The 22,529-nt window shown below is 33.0% G+C and overlaps 1 protein-coding gene across 1 annotated transcript; it reads left to right on the top strand.

Moving 5' to 3' along the window:
• The first annotated feature begins 1,219 nt into the window (after positions 1-1,219).
• LOC124353836 (mucin-16-like) lies at positions 1,220-16,300 on the top strand. The gene is made up of 2 exons (XM_046803857.1): positions 1,220-1,760; positions 4,952-16,300. The coding sequence occupies exons 1-2, from the start codon at positions 1,662-1,664 to the stop codon at positions 8,777-8,779; spliced, it is 3,927 nt and encodes a 1,308-aa protein (XP_046659813.1). The 5' UTR covers positions 1,220-1,661; the 3' UTR covers positions 8,780-16,300.
• The last annotated feature ends 6,229 nt before the right edge of the window (positions 16,301-22,529 follow it).

Genomic DNA, 22,529 nt, shown 5'->3' with positions numbered 1-22,529 from the left:
TCTTACCTAATTTATACAGCTCGCATCTATAAATCGATGGTAAGAGTATAACTGCTAATCTGTGTTTATAGAATAAAATAAACACATCTTAAACTCTATTAATTTGTTACCAGAATACGAAGCTTATTTTTTTTATAACATTACAATAACAATCAAATTAATGAACCTACTATTAGTAAGTCATAGAATAAAACTACAACAAATAACATTTGCAAATGTTGCTTATATAATATTCCTTTTCAAACTGTCCTGATTACATAAGCAGTGAGGAACATACAACAACCCAATTTACAAATCAAATCATATTTTATTACAGTTTTACAATTTTACATTGCATCGAAAATGTCAGTAAATCATTATTTGTAAATAGTTATTCATTTACACACGCACCCAAACTTACACTTCCAAACACTCACTCAAGCACACTCTCACTGACCCCAGATCCTATGCCTCCCATAAATCACAGCGGCTCATCATGAACTCATCGACAGAGTAGAACGCACTAGACACCAATAGGCGTTGTATACAAGTTTTGAAGTGGTTTTGATTGTTGAGTTCTTTATACTTTCCGGTAGGTTATTGGCCAACTTGTGGCAGATGCTCCGTAAGCGTCGTGCCTCTTGTCTCATGTCGGTAAATTTCCCCGCCACGGACCAAAGTGCATTTTGATCTGCAATACATGATCATTTCAAATATGTAGAGGCAAAGCAATATTGGAAATTCAAGCTCCCTAAAAACCCCATGCACGGTTTTCTGTAATTTAACTTTCCAATTATTCTGACAGCCTTTTCTTGGAGTCTGAAGACTCGCTCAAATTTGTTTTTGGCACAGCATCTCCAGTCTCACTCCATACGCAAAGTGTGGGTGGAGTAGGTCATAGTACGCCATTTTTAGAACTTTAGTGGAACATAACTTTGTTAGGTGGCGCAAGGTGTTAAACATGTTGTACGTCAAAAACATAACCTATAGTTTATTCCTATATATCTTTCTACATCTTAATGACATTGTGTGACTGAATTTGATTGAGTGAGGTTTCTTTGATTTTATAATGTATTTTTCCTAAGCCATAGCTTCTTTATTGGTAGCTAAAGATGTCTGGCTTCAATATATGTTTAATTTATCATTTGGTCTACTAATTATACGTACGTAGCGTCAATCATATTTGGTTTCATAAACTTTCTTTACGGCTTTCTCACATTATTTGATCATTTTCAGACCAGCGATGCTGAGCAATTTTATACTAACTGTTCCACATTAGCTCAGGAACTCGCCTTTGACCAGATGCAATGAAACTGTGTGGGCGTAGAAATTGTTACAAAACCGTCACAGTCGTTTCCCAGCCCAAATAAAGTGTGGTACATTCTGATACGGAAATAGCCAGAAGAACTCAATAGTCTGATCTCAGAAGTCCTAAGCTAGAAGAAAACGAAGTAAGATTATCTACTAAATGCCGAGAAGATGTGTATTTTTTTATATCGATAGGTTTACTCAACTTTGTATCCATTAAAAGATATATCCTCTCAAACAATAATAATAAAATACAGAATTAATGAAGCGTTATAACAAACTCATTGGTTAACGAGTATAATTGTGTGTTATTATAAATCAGCTGAGATAAATCATTTCCTCAAATTAGTAACTTATATTAGATAGACTAAGTAATGAATGTTCTTATTTATAACCTTAAAGTCGTGTATTTTTTACTTATTTGTAGTATAGAATCTTATATTATACCAATTCAGGATATTTATTCTGAAGAGGTAAGTTGATTTATAATTGAAATAAATTATCGATTATATTAACTACTTCTTAATTAATTAATTCTCCGTGTTCACGCCGTCGTCGGTCATTTGCCATCACTGACGCGAAATTAGCAATGTCACTAAGCTAAATTGTAGTATCTAAATTGTAGATTACTCACAGACTTATTATTTACAACAGTTCTTATGAAGGGATGGGGCTTGACAGGTTGAGGAAGGAATGATGTGAGTAATGATGGCGGATGGGCATTGAAATGGCCGCAGGAACTGTGATTGCATTGATTTGCTGTGTCTTTCGTGGACTTTTACAACGCTAGCACTATTGTGGGTACATACCTAGTTTTAAACTGACACGATTCTTTGGGGTGAATTTTTGAAGTATCAATAGTGACAATGACAGAATGGAAATTATATATATATATATATATATATATATATATATATATATATATATATATATATATAGATGAAACGGAAAATTGCATCATGTTTTAATAAATTCGTGCTGAAGGTCATTTAAAATCCTTATAATTCTTCTGTACACTTTAACTTTGCTGTATGTAATCAGTGATCACACATAACATTTGGTGACCTTTGCAGTGGGTTTGTCTTCTGAGATTCATCTTTTATGAGAATCTGGACATCACGTTTTGTGCAAAACAGTTCCAAACCTTTTATTCGACTCTCCAAAGGCCAATCCACTATCATGCCATTAACATTAAAATATGGTAATAATCATAAGATTTTAAATCAACTTCTTCAGGAGACAAACGCAACTGATATACATCTCGCATATTCCTTTATAGCGATTGTGCCGAGGTTTGGCTCTTTATGAATTGTTAGAAGTACAACCAAAATTTAGACATCTTTACGTTGCTTCCTTACTTCACGGAGGCAATTTCGACATGTCAGATTCTTTACCATTGCTATTTTTGGCGTGTCAAGGAGGATCAGATGAGTTTCGAGAAGTTATACGTAGCCTGTATTATCAGAGATATAGTGGTAAAAAGAGATATCTCGGGCTCAGCTTGACAGTCCCCGAGTAAGCCAAGTTGATTCGTTTTCACTATGGAAACTTTGGGAAGATTTTAAAAATAGTAAAATGGAGCGTGTTTCTCAAGGCTTCAGAAAAAGGCTGTAAGAACTAATGGAAAGTTAAAACTATAGAGATTCGTGCACGAAATATTACAGAATGCCGGGATAGATGACTCTGTCCTACTTCTTATGCTTTTGAATTGTACGAGTATATGTACTGCCGATCTACGTGTAATGTGGTTCGCGGCAGAGATGTCCACCATTGTGAAACCAGCAAACACACATAGGCAAACTCAGAACTCAGTATCACAGACTGTCATTATTACACTTGTTACATGAAGTTGGTGTCAGATTGATCATAAAGCTCCCTGAAACTATTATAAATTCCAATAATACAATTCATTAGAAATCCATCTCTATCGCATATTGCTGTCTAAAGCGCTTTATTCTGTTGATGTGGTTTTTTAAAGATACTATATTTGAGAGACTGTCGTGGGATTGAGAGTTGCAATGTAAGTTTAAGTGTATATGAGAATGTGGATTAGCTGCTTATTTTTGACATGATTGCAATACAATTTTAAATTGTGAGGAAATTCAATATAATTAGGTTCATGCAATTTTGCAAAACGCATGGTCTAATTAAGTAATACCAAACGTTTTAGTACGACCAGTCAAGTGACAGTTGTTTACTCAGAGCTCAGATTTTAATTTCTGTCCATTATAAATATGGTAGTTTAAAGATTTATAAAAAATTACATTTTCACGTGATTTCGTTTGAATAAAAAATACAAATTTTATATTGTAAAAACATATTACCGTAAACACTCAGCTGTGACTGTCAAAAGTTACAAATTATAAAAACTACGTTTTTTTTAACAGTAACTTTCTGATTATAATACCGAAACACTATTATTACCGAGTATCAGATCATTTTTAAAATTAAAAACTATATATCATATGACAATATTTGCATTTAAATACTCAAACTAAATTGAAAAAAACAGCGTATTCAGAAGGACAACAAATTTAAAATCAGTCAAAGTGAAAGTAAAATTTGAATTTATGAACATACTTGTATAACAACATTAATTTGTCACTGTTAAGAATTTTCATATACGCCATACTTTATGGACACTGTATTTATTCCCTGAGCGTTAGTGAAACTTATCACTCCAGGAGCTGAATAAACTAAGTTCTGTCTGCTTATCTGTTTATATGTATCTCCGCACGATATGTGGAAAAGTCTATAGACTTGAAATTGTGTATGAATCTTTATTTATGTATGAGAAATACTGAGTTCAATGATGGTGTCGTCACTCCATGGATTTGGCTGAGCGTTAACATATATTTTTGCATTGGTCTTATGGGTAATCATGATATCAACGAGAAATTAACAGAATAATTTTGTAAACAAACTCAGTATGCTCATAAGGGACTGAATTATTCGGTTTTAGGTAGATTTCATAGAATTGTTCCTACTGCCATCACCCAAATAACGGAACTACTTGGAGACGTTTTGAATTTTCTTCGATCATGGTTCCCCGAACCCAAACCCACAAATATCCCAAAATTTATAAGAAATGTGCTAAAAGTGACACAGTCAGTCAGTTAGTGTATTGTTATATATTTAGACTAAACTTTTAAATCTCGATGCAAAACTTTTAACGCAGTAATCTTCCAATATTGACCCTAAATGGCAGATACATTTAGCAATTATAAATTTCTTTTTAATTTGTGATCTATAATCTTTTTCCTTTAAGGTTTCTAAGATAGTGGCTGTTCAAAATTTATAAAATGAATGAGTTATTAACTTGAACAGTACAAAAAGTGTTTTAGGATTATAGATCTTTTGCAATACGTTTATTCTTACTATTTGTGATATCTCTTAAGATTTTACCATGATTCTATAGTATGGGAATGAGAGTAATATAGTTCTTATAGGGATAAATCAAGTCGGTCGCCACTGCTGCCAACTCTTAAATCACACATAATCAATACTCTCATTATGAAAGGCCTCAGTCACTCTCATTTATTGTTGTTATTTACTGATAAATTAGTACAGACCAACTACATATGTTTCTTCGGATTACTTATTAGTGTTTTGCGGTGTTGTTGACTTTTGCAATTATTTTTACATCTTTTGGTCGTGTTCACAGGGCAAGGGATCGGTGAAACAGATACCAAAAAACATAAAACACAGTAAAGGATATCCATATTTTGAAAGCTCTCGAAAGCTTAGAAGAAGTCGAGATGTATTAGATTATGAGTACAACATTTTTACTCCAGAGTTTAAAGTACAATCTTACCAGACAAAAAGTTATGCCTATGAAGAGTTTATTCAAAATGAGGAAGATGAATTACAACTACCGCGTGGTTTCGTTGAAAAAAATGAAATAGACATAAAAAACACAATAAACAGTCCATTACAAATAATAAAGCATTCGCAAACACAAAAAATGTGTGCAGAAGAGGTGAAATTTACCAACGATATTGCAGCTTTATTCCACCAACAGATAGACATTCCAAGGAGTATATTTCCTCTTTGTTGTAAAACACTGGCTCCTAAAATTAGGACAACAGAGTGCACTACACCACTAGAAACAAAATTAACTTCTGAAACCATCCCATTGCATTTCAGTACTCAAACATCATCATCTAATAAAGCACCGTCTACAACACCAATAGAGGAATTATCAACTGCACTTGTTGCCTTGACAACAGTAACAAACACGTTTATTTTCGTCAGTAGTCAAGCTGTTTTGAATATAATGCTGCATGTAAACTGTGATGACCATGGGACGAGTGAGCTCAGCGTTTTCAATCCCACAGAGCATAAAGTAACAGGTCAGTTAAGCATGAAATCAACTGTTCAGTCACACGCTCAAACAACGCAGACAAACTGTTTGGACAATAGTTTGAATGTGGCTTTAGATACTAATCAACTGAGCTGTCTGCAGGAGGAAACTGTGCAGAAGAGGACCGAAAATAATCCTTTTAAATATCAAGATTCGTCTATGAAACATAAGACAATTCCTTCTTTTGAAAAGGCATCCCAAAATGCAATGTCAACAAGCAATACAAAGAAGATGACGACCTGTCAGTACATTCCAATATCCAAGAAAAGAAAAGAAATGTATACTTGTGATCACTTGGAAATAACAGATAAAAGCGACACTGAAATTAATAGCTTTCAGACATTACGATCAACTAAAACTATTAAAGAAAAGAAAAGAACAGAGCACAAAGTTATTACCAAAGGATCAAAGCACTTGAAAACTGCACATCACCATGCACTGGGGCCACGCCCTTTGCAGCCTAAAGATATCACAATAAAGGTTTCACGATTCCCTCTATTATCTCGACAACCCAAAATGCCTTTATTTTTGTGCCAAATCTCTAGTAACCTGTGTAATCGTGCCCATACTGTACCGTTAAATTGTGAAAATACTTTAAAATCCACTTCAAGTACATCACCTGAGGATATCTTTAAAAACATAATACCTCATTTTATTAAACAAATGCCAACGGTCCCACTGCTACCCGCCGGGGGAAATATAATTAAAGAAAGATTTCGTACCACAGAGGAAAGAGAAATATCACAGGAAATCACTAAATCGGAAATTGTAACGTTTACTGAACCTTTCAATACTGGAAGCAAAACTTCACAAATTACAGAATTGGAAAACGGAGATACCTCCGAAGACACATTATCATACAGTGAAATGTTTACTGAAACTGAAAACGTTGGTGATAGCTCAGAAAATAAAGAAGTTTTTGGATCTTCAACTCCTGAAACCATTAATATTTTTACAGCAGTAGGAAATATTAGTAATAACAAATATGATAATGAAGAATTCACAGAGACAGGCTCAATTGTATTTACAGAAAACTCTGAAAGTGAGCAATCAGGAAAAATAGAATACACACCTTTAACAGGACCACCCTTGCAAATAACTTCACTAGAAGAAGAGTCCTCTGTCTCTTTGAGAGAAGAAACAGATGAGTCAACTACATCACTAAAGAACATTTTTGATAACAATCATTCACTAGAAGTGAGGGGATCGACAGATATACCAAACGAATATTTGAGTACTGTGATATCAATGGGAGTTGAGCTTCCAATTTCTTCGTCAGAGGAAACCAACGGGTTTACTTCTATGGAAGAAGAGAATGAAAGTGAGCCACTTACAGAACTAGAAAACAAAACACCCTCAAAAGAAGAACTTGACTTATCGATACCTATAGAAGGAATATATAGAAATGAAACACCAGTAACAATAGATGTATTATCACTTTTAACAGAAGGAACTTCAAAGGATTTGATCTCAACAATGAGCATGTCTATAGCCTATTCGAATGTATTAGGGACAGGTTTAACGTCTGCAAAGGAGAATACTGAAACTAAGACATCAGTAGAAGTAGAAGAATCAAACACTTTAACACAAGAGATTTCAGAGTCTTTGGCATCAGGTTCATTTCAACCATCTACGACTGAAGAAACAAAACACCATTTAGAACACAAATCTAAATCCAAGCCACCGACGAATATAGAAGAGATAACCCAATTAAGAAATGAAACGCCAGAGTCTCTTAGCTCTGAAGAAAATATGTCTAGAGACAGTTCCACTGAAGCGTCAAATGGTTTGACTACAGAGACAATGTCCTATATAGAAAATGAGTTTGAAACCAATCCGTCGTACGAAATGGAACAATCGACGCAACTAAGAAAAGAAACATCAAAAACTTCAGACTCTCTTAAATCTACAGCTATGACACAACTAAAATCAGAGATAACAACGAATTTAAAACAAGAGACTTCAGAGGGTTCGGTCTCACAATCATTTGAATCGTCAGCATCTTCAACTGAAGAAACAATAAACAATAAAAAAAACAAGTCAGAATCCGAACCATCAACAGAAATAGAAGAGTCAACCGAATTCAGAGAAGGAACATCAGAGACTTTAAGGTTTATGGAATTAATTTCTAGAGCCAGTACCACTGAATCATCAGATGGTTTTACACCCTTATTGGAGAATAAATCTGAAGCTATGACATCAGTAGAATCGGAGATATCAACAAATTTAACACGAGAGAATTCAGAGAGTTCGGTTTCAGAATCATTTGAATTATCAGCACCTTCAACTGAAGAAACAATAAACTATATAGAAAACAAGTCAGAATCCGAACCATCAACAGAAATAGAAGAGTCAACCGAATTCAGAGAAGGAACATCAGAGACTTTAAGGTTTATGGAATTAATTTCTAGAGCCAGTTCCACTGAATCATCAGATGGGTTTACACCCTTATTGGAGAATAAATCTGTAGCTATGGCATCAGTAGAATCGGAGATATCAACAAATTTAACACCAGAGAATTCAGAGAGTTCGGTTTCAGAATCATTTGAATCATCAGCATCTTCAACTGAAGAAACAATAAACTATATAGAAAACAAGTCAGAATCCGAACCATCAACAGAAATAGAAGAGTCAACCGAATTCAGAGAAGGAACATCAGAGACTTTAAGGTTTATGGAATTAATTTCTAGAGCCAGTACCACTGAATCATCAGATGGTTTTACACCCTTATTGGAGAATAAATCTGAAGCTATGACATCAGTAGAATCGGAGATATCAACAAATTTAACACCAGAGAACTCAGAGAGTTCGGTTTCAGAATCATTTGAATCATCAGCATCTTCAACTGAAAAAACAGTAAACTATATAGAAAACAAGTCGAAATCCGAACCATCAACAGAAATAGAAGTGTCAACGAAATTAAAAGAAGAAACGTCAGAGACTTTAAGCTCTAGGGAATTAATTTCTAGAGCCAGTTCCACTGAATCGCCAAAAGTTTTTACTCCCATAATGGAGAATACATCTGAAGCTAAGACATCAGTAGAATCGGAGATATCAACAAATTTAACACAAGAGACTTCAGAGGGTTCAGTTTCAGAATCATTTGAAATCATCAGCATCTTCAACTGAAGAAACAATAAACTCCAAACGAAAAGAGTTTGAGTCCAAGCCCTCGACAGAAATAGAAGAGCCGACCCAACTAAAAGAAGAAACACCAGAGACTTTAAGCTCTATGGAATACATTTCTAGTGTCAGTTCCACCGAAGCATCAAATGATGTTACACCCTTAATTGAGAATAAATCTGAAGCTATTAAATCAGTAGAATCAGATAAAATAACAAATTTAATACGAGAGACTTCAGAGGGTTCTGTTTCAGAATCATTTAAATCATCAGCATTTTCAACTAAAGAAACAATAAACTCCAAAGGAAAAGAGTTTGAATCCAAGCTATCGACAGAAATAGAAGAGTCGACCCAATTAAAAGAAGAAACATCAGAGACTTTAAGCTCAAAAGAATACATGTCTATGGTTAGTTCAATTGAAGCAGGAACTTTCTCAACTGAGAATAAATCCGTATCTTTAACCACAGCAGAATCGGAAAAACTAACAATTTTAATACAAGAGACTTCTGAGCCTCTGCCCCCAGTATCTCTTAAATCTTCTGTATTTTCAACTGAAGAATCAAAAAGTTTAAAGCGTATAGAAAATAGGTTTGAAACCAAGCCATCGGTAAAAATTGAAGTATCGACCCCGTTTCAAGAAGAAACATCACAAAATTTGAGTTCAGAAGAAAAAGTGTCCACGACTGGTTCTAGTAATGTTAAAACTGTTTTAACTTCCTCAATGGCAAATAAATCAGTAACAATAACATCAGTAAACGCAGAAAAATCAACAAATTTAACACAAGAGACTTTGTTTTCAGTATTATTTGAATCTTCAGTATTTTCCACTGAAAAATCAAGTAGTTTAAAGCGTATAGAAAATAGGCTTGAATCAAAACCATCGACAAATATAAAAGTATCGACCCCGTTAGAAAAAGGAACAGAGATTTTGAACTCAGAAGAAAGCAAGTCTATTGTCAGTTTCATTGTAACAGAAAATGGTTTAACTCCTTCAATAGAGAACAAAGATGGAACAATAACGTCGGCAGATAAAGAAGAAGCAACCAATTCAACTCAAGAGATTTCAGAGGCTTTGGTCTCAGTATTGTTCAAACCGTCAGCAACTTCAACTGAAGAATCAAAAACCATTGTAGAAAATAAGTTTGGACCCAAGCCCACAGTAGAAGTAGGGGAATTAACCCAATTAAGACAAGGGACGTTAGAGACTTTTACCTCAGAAACAAACATGTCTATGATACGCCCAATTGAAACAATAACTGGTTTAACTTCCTCGACAGAAAATAAATCGAACACTACGACACCAGCAGAAATAGATGGATCAACACACTTAAAACAGGATACGTCAGAGGCTTTGCTTTTAGTATCATTTAATTCCTCGCCTTTTTCAACTGAAGAACCAAAAGGTTTAAACCATACCAAAAATAAGCTTGAATCCAAGCCATCAGCTGAAATTGAAAGATCGACCCAATTAAGAGAAGAATATACACAGGCTTTGAGTTCAGAATATATTGTGTCTGCAGTTTCTTCAACTGGTAAAACGGATGAATTAGCATCTCCTTTGGGAATTAATTCAGCTAATTTAACACAAGAAACATCAGAGACTATGTTCTTAAAAACATTAAAATTTGCTATATCTTCTACTGAAGAAAAAAACGGATTGAGCATGGAGAATATGTCAAAAACTTACTCGACAGAAGAAAGAGTATCAACTCACGTTACAGAACAAACTTTTGAAACATTGATCTCAGAAGTCGATTTGTCTGCAATTACGTCTACAGAAAACCCAAATAATATAACCCCTTTCATGAAAAATGTAACTAAGCCTACAACAGAAAGAGAAGGATTCACTCCCTTGAGCAAAGAAATTTTAAAGACTTTACTCTCAGAAACATCTGTAACATCTTTATATTCTACTGAAGAAACTAATGGTTCAATATCTTCTGTAATAAATAAGTCAAAAAGTAAGCCATCAGAAGAAATAGTAATATCAACTCATATAACAAATAGCATTCCAGAGATTTTGCCCTCAAAAACACATATATCTTTTATATCTTCAACTGAAAAGTTAAATACTTCACCTTTGTCTCTAGAGTATAGGTCTGAAACAAAACCTCCAAATGAACTAGATTTGACTCACGTAACAGAAGAAACTGCAGAGATTTTCCTTTCAAAAACACTTAAATCTTCTACATCTTTAACTGAAGAAATAAATACTTTAGTCCCCAGTATGAATTATAAGTCTGAAACTAAACCATCAGCAGAAACAGCAGTATCAACTAACTTAACACAAATAACTTCAGAAACTTTGTTCTCAGAATCATTTGTATCTTTAGTGTCTTTAACTGGAGGTAGAAATGGTTCAACTTCCTTTTTGGAGAATAAGTCTAAGACTACGTCATTATCAGAAAAAGAAGGATCGACCATGTTAACAGAAGAATCTTCAGAGCTTTCTATCTTTGCAGTTCCCTCAAATAAAGTAACAAATCGTTTAACCTCCCCTGTGGATAATAAGTATGACAAGGTATTAACAAACATAGGAGGATCAACTCTATTAAGAGTAGGTACTTCGGAGGCCTTTAGTTCTGAGGCTGTTGTTTCTACAGCCTTTTCATCTCAAAAACAAAACGGTTTAACGTCATTTAAGAAGAATGAGTCAGAAACCAATCCATCAGCAGAAATAAATGTATCAACTCCATTAAGAGAACAAAGTTCAAAGTCTTTGATATCGGAAACTGTAATGTCGGCACTAACGTCAACTCAAGAAACAAATAGATTAGCATCCTCTATGGTCAATAAATCTGAAACCAAGACATATACACTAACAGGAGTATCGACCCAAACAAGAGAGAAAACTTCAGAGGGTGTTGTCTTAGAAACGTTTATATCATTAGTATCTTCAACCAAAGAAACACAAGATTTCACTCCATTTGTGAAAAATAAGTATGAAACTAAACCGTCACCAGAAATAAAAGGTTTTATCCCATCAACAGAAAAAACTTTAGCAATTCCGTTTTCAGAACCAATGAGATCGTCAGTATCCTTCTTAGAGAAAGTAAATAGTCCAATGTCTTCTGTCATGGAAAGATCTGGAGAGAGAACAGCAGATATAAAATCATCAAGCTACTTAACAAAAGAATTTCCTGAGTCGCTGCTTACAGAATCAATGGGACATTCAGTCTTTTCAGAGGAAGTAAGTGGTTCAGTCACTAATATAAAAAAGAATTCAGTGGAATTAGAAAAATTTACCAATTCAGTGAAAAATACACTAAATACAAAAATTTCAGAAGTAAATTCGGTCTCTATGATAGAGGAAACAAATAGTTTAGGGTTTTCTCAGTTACAACACTCAATCCATACATTTGTAGAAGAATTCTCTGAAAATAAAAAAACAGAAACACACCCTTTCCTAGATCATTTATCCACACCTCTAACATTCCAGAACATTACAACTACTAATAGATCTGTAAATACTTCCATTTATGAGGAAACAAACATATATCCCAAGAAAACTACAATCAAACAGGATAAAACCAACATTATTGAAATTTATCAAGAAACTAGAAGTCCAATTTTAGAAAAATCTATTAGTGTAGGTAATCACACTTCGCCTCCTATAAATGAAAATATAATTAATGCAACAAACAATGAAACCCAATATCCAGAAACCTCTTTTAAAAAACTCTATTGGACTGAAAATGAACACTCTTCAATGACAACTAATACTTTTTATTCATTAACACAAGATCATGAAAGTTCAAAATATAGTAAAATTCTACCAAATTCAGAGCTTTTTAATAACGAATCATTGCTACAATACAAGACAACTAATCAAATTGAAGAAACTTCAAATAATAAATTAAAAACTGTGAACCCTATTACTTCAACCATTAAGACGTTTAAAAATGAATACATAATAGATAATTTTAGTACAAAAAGCTTTTCTGAGGTGAGGACTTCTGTAGTTGACTCTACAGATCTAAAATTTAAAGAGGTGCTCAAAAGTGAGCACATAACAGAAGCATTAGAAACAAAAACCTCAACAAAAGAGAATGACGAAAAATTAATTCAGCTCAAAACAACAACAGAAATTACATCTAAGACGCATGTAAGCGAGGAAAACTATGCTGAATCAGATAGAGTAAAAAGAATAATTGACCTGGGAGGGGGAAAACTACAGTTTTATAGTGGAAATGAGTGGTTTGTGACCGATAAATCTCAGATATGGATTTTTGATAATAGTACTAGTCAAGCAATGAACGAATCGTTTTTCAGAACTTCTGAAGATAAAACTACAAATAACTTTAATGAAAATAAAAGAATTATAGAAGAACTTATGGATAAACCACAGACCAAGGATATATCTGAACAAATGCCTTTTGAATTGTTTAGTCAAAGCATTTTAACAACAACAAACGAAAATGAAGGGAATTTTTCTATAAAATGGGGAGGAATGAGTCTGACAAATGAAGACTTGGTAGCAATTTTCAATTATAATTCAATATCAAGTAAAAATATTTCTTCATATCCCCCTTCAAGTGTAGATAACTGGGGTTACCTCCAATGGAACAGTATTTATAATTTGCAGAAAAGGTTAAATCTCTTAGATAAAAAATGTTTCTCTGACAGATGTGAATACAAAGTCGATGAAGATGATGGCCATTCAAGTACAATGATAGTTTACAAAAACGGTTCTTCCAGTTGGAAAGATACTTACATTGAACTGAGGGAGTCTCTGTCAAACATGCGAAATATAAATGAGCGAACTGACTTTTCAAAAAGAGTTATTACAATGCCTTACATTTCAAATAGTGAATCTTTTGAATCTTTTATGAGGAATACTTTTCAACAGAAAACAGAATCTAAAACAAAATATGACAGTTATGTTTGGAAAAATAATATTTTTAACTGGCACGAAATATTAGCACTACAGCGAATGATAGATTCAACATTATCAAACATTAACAGAATAGAAACATCTATGAACCAATTAAGTTGGGAAAACTATCTTGAACAATTTCGAAGATCCAAAAGAATAAATTATTCTGACAGAACAGTTTATAAAATAAATTATGGATTGGAATTAAAGCCCCTGACTATCTTTAAGGATGGAACAACGGAGTTTGATAACAAGAGAGTAACATTCAGTGAAATGTCTGAAAGAGTTAAAGAAATGACACCACCGCAAGATTCAGTACAACAATCAAAAGAAGTTCAACACGTGATCAATCTTAATAGTGGTAAACGCCAGTTTTATTGGAATGGAAGATGGTTTGTAACTGACAATACCCATGTTTGGCCATTTGAAGACCAGACTAGTTCGTTAATGAGTGACACTTTTTTTAACACTCCTGAGGACAAATCAGCCAATAAAGAGTCAATTAAACGACTTCTTATCAATAATGGTATGTTTGAAAGTTCATTCCATACTTATGAAAAAATGCCATTCGAGATATTTACGGAAAGTGTTCTCAGAACTAGTACATATATGAAGCCAAATAGCATTTATCAGTGGGGGAAAACATCATTAAGCCTCAGTGACATTATTGCTATGCTAAGATTGTCTAATTTCAAATCTTATAAAACACAGCCATCCGATTATCAGTGGGGAGAGACTAACTGGTATTCTATTTACGATAGAGTTAAGCAAGCACCTCAAAAGACTGTTAATCAGATACAAGAATACAACATCACTGATTTTGACGGTTCTACAAACTTACTCCAGGTATACAAAAATGGAACTTCTAGGTATAAAAATGTATTGATAGACAGAACCGAATCTTTAACATCCATTCAGAATCTTAATACAGAATTAGACTTATCACAAAATATCATAAACTATCCATATAATGCACAAAATGTTCCTTTTGAAACATTTCTGAATGATGTCTTTGATGAAAAAATCAATAAAAATACAACTTACAGCAGTTATACGTGGAGGGATTATACATTTTCTTGGGACATGATACTAGCCATCTACAGAGTGATACTGTACAGATATATCAACAATAATGAAAAAGGCCTTTCATTTTCAGATATTGTTCTTCCAATTTTAAAATCCACCAAAGAATTATACCCGAATAGTACTGTTCTTAATGTCAAATATGATGGTAATACTAAGCCAATAATTATATTTTGTAATGGTAGAACTCTCTATGATAATGAAGAGTTGGATTACAAAGATATGATAAAGCAACTAAAAGATGCAAAAAAGTCCTCTGGATTAGTTTTTAGAGATGATTGGGAAAGTATAAGACCCACTGAAATACTGACAGGTACTACAGCTACGATGACTGAAGTTAAGACTAAGAAGATTACAACATACATATCAAAAGATGGAGAAAGAATCACTGAAAATGCTGCAGTTCCACATAATTATGACTGGTCGCTATTGGACTCAGAAATTGCAGACAATAAGGCGCACTATCCCATCAATCTTGGTGCCACGAAAGTTCTTTTCTACATGAAAGGTTTATGGTATATTACAGATGGTACTAACATCTGGGGCTTTTATGACTCTCTAACAATAGATTGCACCACTCGTTTAGTTAAACAAATGGAACAAACTTTTCCTGACGATCCTGAATTAACAGAGACAGCTATACAGAGATTGATTGATGTCAAGACTGAAGATGATTCTGAGGACTTGACCGTTGGTTTGGTTATGCCATTTGAGCTCATCGCTCAAAAGTTTCTTTTCTTTTACGAACACCGTAAGGATATGTATATTGAGTGCAAATATGATTATAAAATGTACAGCATTGAAGGTCCAGAGGACGTAATTGCTATCTTGAGATTAGCAGCTTACAACGACTTTGCAACATCTCACGTAGAGTTGAATTGGGGAGAAGGGAGGAAAGTAAACTGGGATTGGTTGGTATATGAGTTAGCGAGGTCACAAAAAAACAAATCTCGTTATTCCTATACTTATAAGTTTCAATCTGGTAAATTTGAAGAAACTCCAGACCTTATAATCTATTTAAATTCTTCTTCTTCGTGGAAAAATCAAGAAATATCATCAAACGAACTTTACAAAAAGTTGACATATGTTAACATGTATCAAGATTTCTCAGTTGTCCAGGTAAACAAAGAGTTCAAAACCGATGATGACGCATTTGAAATATTTATTAAGAAATCATTAGAAAGGCGACTAAATAAAAAACAAACGTTCTCTGAGTATATATGGTCAGATGAAACCTTTTCTTGGTATGAACTGTTGACGTGTATAAGGTACAGTGATATATTCCCAAACGATCTAAAAGGGTCTGCATACTGGAAGACAGCTATTAAAACTATTTCAACTGCCCTGAGCTCTAATTTTTCGGATAAGATTTTGTACACATTTGACACAAAAGAAGGACGAGAAGATATAATTGTTTACATGAATGAATCCACTCTTGCTAAAGGAATATTCCTGACGGAGATTCAACAGTACATTGATCGTTATGAGGATGGCTAGTGATACAACACAAGATTCCAAAAGTAATTTCAAAATAAAAAGTCCATTTTTATTTGGTAGCATGAGTTCAATTTTGTTTTATTTTTTCAAATGATATTCAGTTTCATATTCTTTGGTTCATCTTCAATTAATAAACACTCTAACCAAAACAAGCTAGAGATTTAGCTATGATGTTTCATATACAGTATGATTTTGGATGCTATTAATAGAATATACATCCAGTTTTTGTATCTACTGTGAGTGGTATTGAATAAAGATGACTAGATTTGTGAGACGTAAAGAAGCGGCACTGAATATTTCTGCAAATTACAGCAACCAACCTAGGGCTAATCGTTTACCTTGAGGAAGTCTGGTGAGATGAAGAATATTCCCTCCACTAAGGTTTGTAAAAACCGTTGACAGTTTTAGGTTGTTAGTACATATTTCTAATTATGTCACTAAAAATTGCAGTCTGTTTAAAAAAAATGTATAAATAAACATGAATACATGTGCTTATATTTTATCTGACAACAAATTTTGAATTAACAGTGAAAAGTATTGATGTTTAAGGTTAACATGAACCAAGATGGCCAGTGCAAAGCTTAAACTGGTTGTAAATTTCCTTATATCACAGTGTGCTTACAGTTGGTGGACTTGCACATTCACAATAACTAGAAACTCAGTAATGTATACATTTAAGATGAAAATTATATAATTGCAAACAATTTAGTGGAATTTAGATTGAAAATTTGTAAGACTCATATGCCTTTGTATAATATAGTTAATTAAAAATAAAACTAATTCAAATTAAATTTTATAAAAAAACTGTTACATTCCTCCAGCTCTATTCGTAATGGCGTTCAAGAATAACATCTATATCTATAACATATTTTTTAGTTTAGCTAAAGAAGTAAAGTATGATCAAGTCTATGAAATTAACACGGCTTATTTAAGAGAGCATGTGATGGTTTATCATAATGTCTATAAATAATATTTACTACTTAATATTGGCAAAAATAATAAATTGAATTTCAAAACAATATAAGGTTGGGGAATCTAAAACCCATACCTGTATGCTGTTTGAAAAATTATTTTATTTCAAGACACTCAATACGAATTTAATGTTTTGCCAGCAAGATGAAAGGGAAAATTGAAAAAATAAAATAAAATTAGGATAAATATATATATATATATATATATATATATATATATATATATATATATATATATATATATACAGGGTGTTCTGAAAAAAGGTGCCCATAAGTCAGGGCGTGATTCCTCACATCAAAATAAGAAAAAAAGGTTTAATTAACATAGGTCCGAAAATGCTTAGTTACCAAGTTATACAGGGTGAAAGATTTCGTCTGAATTTCAGTTCCCCTGCTGCAACGAAGCCCTACGGGTATTTGTTGGCTGTTAATTAAGATGTACAATTTAGCGTACTTTATGTAAAATGAACTGAAAAATTGAATAAAACCGTTTCCAGACCTGTAGCTACAGTAATTTTTAAGATATGTGACGAAATACGCGAAACTTGGTCCCGAAAAACAAGTTACATTTAGGTTTGAAGCAGATTTACTATGTTAAATGTACAATAAACACAAAATATTTTTTCACGGTACTTGTAGAAAATTTAATTTCGAAGAGAAAGATGTAAAATAAGTCTATAATAGACAAACGCAAACTTTAAAAAATAATCCTTAATTACATACAAAACGCATGAAAAATAGACAAAATCTGTTAAGCTCTCTACAAATGTAATATTGAAATTAAAACAGCTGTTTTATTAAAACAAATTAATGAGTTACTATTATTTTTTATCAAGTAAATATTTTTAACAATCATACATTATCATACATAAAAAAGTTATCTGAATTATCATTCAACAAAAAAGTTACACTTGTCCTAAAAAACTAACCACGTCACAGTAGATGTTCAAAATGTTTCCCCTCATTCAAAATACAAGCATCCAGCCGTTTTCTCATAGACTGCCGAACTCTTTCGAAGATCCCAGGTGTCTCACGTATCCTTTGAATCCCGTTAACAATCCTTATTCGCAACTCTTCTATGGTATCCACAGGCGAGTCGTAGACAAGCGTCTTTAAATGTCCCCATAAGAAAAAGTCTAGAGGATTGAGGTCAGGTGACCTTGCAGGCCATGCTACTGGGGCTCCTCGACCAATCCATCTGTTTGGATATGCTTCATTTAAAAATTCTCTTACTTGTAATGTGTAATGAGCTGGAGCTCCATCCTGCATGAACCACATGTTGTTGCGTGTGTATAGTGGCACATCTTCGAGTAACTCATTCAGATTAGTCGTCAAGAAATGTAAATAATTTTCACCATTGAGCGTATCAGGTAAAAAACTAACAAAAATTTTATCACCCAGAATAGCAGCCCATACGTTTATAGAAAACTGATATTGGTGACGGTTCTCTGAAATAGCACGTGGATTTTCAATTGCCCACATGTGAGTATTGTGGGTGTTAAGAATAGCCATTCTTGAAAATTTTGCTTCATCAGTAAAGATAATGTAATTTAAAAAATGTGGATTTCTGCACCTTTGGATAAGCCATTGGCATAGCTGAACACGAGGAAAGTAATCTCGAGGCAAAAGAGCCTGGACCCTTTGATAGTGATAAGAATGCAACTGCTGCTCGTGTAAAATCTTCCAGACAATTGAATTACTAACACCGAAATCCAAGGCTAGTTCTCTAGTACTTCTTCCAGGATGATTCTCTATTTCGTCCAACACGCCCTCCTCCAATTCAGCTGTACACGTTGTACGTGGCCGTCCTGATCTACCAACTTTTCCAGATTTAAAGGTTCCCGTCTCGCTTAGCCTTCTATGAATGGAAGAAAACATTTTATGAGTCGGTAACTGTCTATGAGGAAAATGTTCCTGATAGAGTCGTCTAGCCTGACGACTGTTGCAATGTGCAAGACCGTACATTAAATGCATGTCTGCCATTTCACCATTAGTGTACATAATATTCATATTACCTGCCATGATGAATAAGATATTATTAGCTATCAAAAATTAACTTCAACGGCACTCGCACTAACTTGTATTAAAGTACAGATCAACACACGCACTTAATGAGCAATGGAAAAATAGCTGCTTGTAATGTTTATTTAAATTATTATAAACAATGTTACATTGTTAAAACATATGTTTTAAATAGAAATTATTTTGTTTCTCAAATCAAATATTTTAATAAAACAGCTGTTTTAATTTCAATATTACATTTGTAGAGAGCTTAACAGATTTTGTCTATTTTTCATGCGTTTTGTATGTAATTAAGGATTATTTTTTTAAAGTTTGCGTTTGTCTATTATAGACTTATTTTACATCTTTCTCTTCGAAATTAAATTTTCTACAAGTACCGTGAAAAAATATTTTGTGTTTATTGTACATTTAACATAGTAAATCTGCTTCAAACCTAAATGTAACTTGTTTTTCGGGACCAAGTTTCGCGTATTTCGTCACATATCTTAAAAATTACTGTAGCTACAGGTCTGGAAACGGTTTTATTCAATTTTTCAGTTCATTTTACATAAAGTACGCTAAATTGTACATCTTAATTAACAGCCAACAAATACCCGTAGGGCTTCGTTGCAGCAGGGGAACTGAAATTCAGACGAAATCTTTCACCCTGTATAACTTGGTAACTAAGCATTTTCGGACCTATGTTAATTAGACCTTTTTTTCTTATTTTGATGTGAGGAATCACGCCCTGACTTATGGGCACCTTTTTTCAGAACACCCTGTATATATATATATATATATATATATATATATATATATATATATATATACATATATATCTTTTATATTCCTTAATATATTCAATACCTTTTTATTTATTTATGTTGTGAATTTATTCAATAAGGACTTTTACAAACAAGAAGATGGGTTGGCAATGGGATCTCCTCTTTCAGGCCTTCTTGCAAATACATATATACAACATTAGAAAAGAATAAAGTATTGAGTGATACTAATCCATTTAAAGACAAAATCATTTATTTGTTAAGATATGTTGATGATATCTGTCTTTTCAATGGAGATGAGAACCAAGCTGAACACTTTTTAACACTCCTCAATTCTATATCACCAACAATTAAGTTTCAAAACAAAACCAAAAAGTCAAAATTAACTTTCTTGATATAAGCATTTCTAATCTTAATGGAAATCACTCATTTGAAATTTATTGAAAAACAACCCAAACAGACCTTCTAATACCATCATCCTCTAACCATCCTTGGAAATACAAATTGGCAGCATTTCACTCAATGGTAAACAGAATGTTAAATATACCAATGAGTGTTGAGAATAAAACTAAAGATATGAGAATAATAAAATACCTAACTGTCAAAAATGAATATAATATCAACCCCATATTGTACACAAAATGATTAAGAAGAAAACAAAAAATCAATAAAACTAACATAATACTACCTAATCCTAATACTACAGAAATTCAGAAAAACATACACATATATACCTTTCAATATTAAATTAAACAAAGCTGTTTTAAAAACCTTTCAAAATTCAAAATTTTCCATCAGTTACCTAACAAGAAATTATACATTTAAACTTATTGAAAACAAAGTGAACCAAAATGATGAAAAACAAGAATTATACAATACACTCTGGAGTATACAAAATTTACTGTAGTGACTGTGAAAGCTATTATATTGGGCAAACTGGTAGAAATGTTAATAAAAGGTTTAAAGAACATATACAAGCTTTGAAAACAAATAACATGTCTACAATAAAATCAAATTTTGCTGAATACTTATTGGAAACTGACTATAACTACACAAATATTGAAAAGAACATGGAAATTTTAGATATCGAAAGGAAAGGAGAGAAATTAAACACAAAAGAAGAATTACATATCTATCTTAATTATAATAAAGATCTTCATAACATTTTAAATAGTAGTCTGGAAAATAAGAAAAATAACTGTGTCATTTAAATTTAGTAACATATGTTTAAATGGTCCACATGTGTATATTTAATTGTCTATTATTTATTTAGAGGTTAATGTACACTCATGATGGTTGAACACCGATACACGTGTATGGCAATTAAAATTTTTTTAAAGGGTTTTAGTTAACTTTTCATTATAATAATAATAATATATAGAGGAAGGAAATGGAACAATGATGGAAAAGGATGGAAAGGACGCTGATACCTTTGAGATATTTTTATTCACCCCACTCCAATACCTGCAATGGAACAGATGTAGGGATCATTTTGGTCCACATAGAAAATTTAATATAAGAGTCGAAAAACCTTGGTGACCTTACAAGACGTAGACGATTTTTAACACCAATTTTGTGATTTAGATCAAATCCAGAAGTCTCATTGACTTTTAATTGTATTAATTCTTATAGTACTAGATTTTTAAGTTTATATTAGAGATGCAACTTGGATCTCAGAAATTCACACTATAATTCGTTACAGAATGTCTACGTTTTATGACTTGTTGCCAAAGTGATCTATAAACATCACAACAAGAATCTACAAGCATTGACATGAAATGATTTAATCCCTTTAATCGCCAGTGTTAACACGGGCGATCCCACTTTGCATTAAACTGACATTCCAGTGTTATTATGTGCCAAACAGTTGCTTACCTACATGGCAACTACAAACACATCTTGAGCTGTTTGGTAGCTGTAAGATGATACACATTGGTCTCTAGTAATGTTTATTTGAACTACTACAAATCTCAGTAAAGTTGTTTAATTGTTACTACACTCTGCCGGCCAACTAAAGTACTATCATTAAAGCACATGGTTAAGTCTTTTCCTGGGTGTTAGATACAGAAAGTTACTGTTTTCTAATTTTTTAATGCATTTTTGAAGTTTATATTTTAATTTTTATAATTTTCTATATTTATTGTTGTTCAATCAGTATCGCAGGTATTATTTGTAATGATGATAATGAAGTTTTATCAATTTTAGATTTATTAAGATGCATTGCTGTGAGTTAGGCATTCAGCAGTACATAACTTTTCTGAGAATGATGGTGCTTGGGATGTGGAATAAATTACTTAACCATGATCTTGCGAGATGAATCAGGAGATTCTAGCGGCAGTTTGGTAAATGGAGACGTTACTGAAGTTGATAATAGTGGACAAGAAACACACTGCATGTATAATTGACTGTGGAGCAGTGTCAAATAAACCTGCCAGTACCAGGTGACAGTGCCGTTGAAAACTTACCACTTAAGTTGAAAACGCACACACGTCAACATAAACAGAAAACACAGAAGACTTACTGAACACAATTCACAGCGCGATCCA

The sequence above is a fragment of the Homalodisca vitripennis genome, chromosome 2 (assembly GCF_021130785.1).
Source record: "Homalodisca vitripennis isolate AUS2020 chromosome 2, UT_GWSS_2.1, whole genome shotgun sequence".
NCBI lineage: Eukaryota > Metazoa > Arthropoda > Insecta > Hemiptera > Cicadellidae > Homalodisca > Homalodisca vitripennis.
This window is presented reverse-complemented; position numbering and strand designations above follow the sequence as displayed.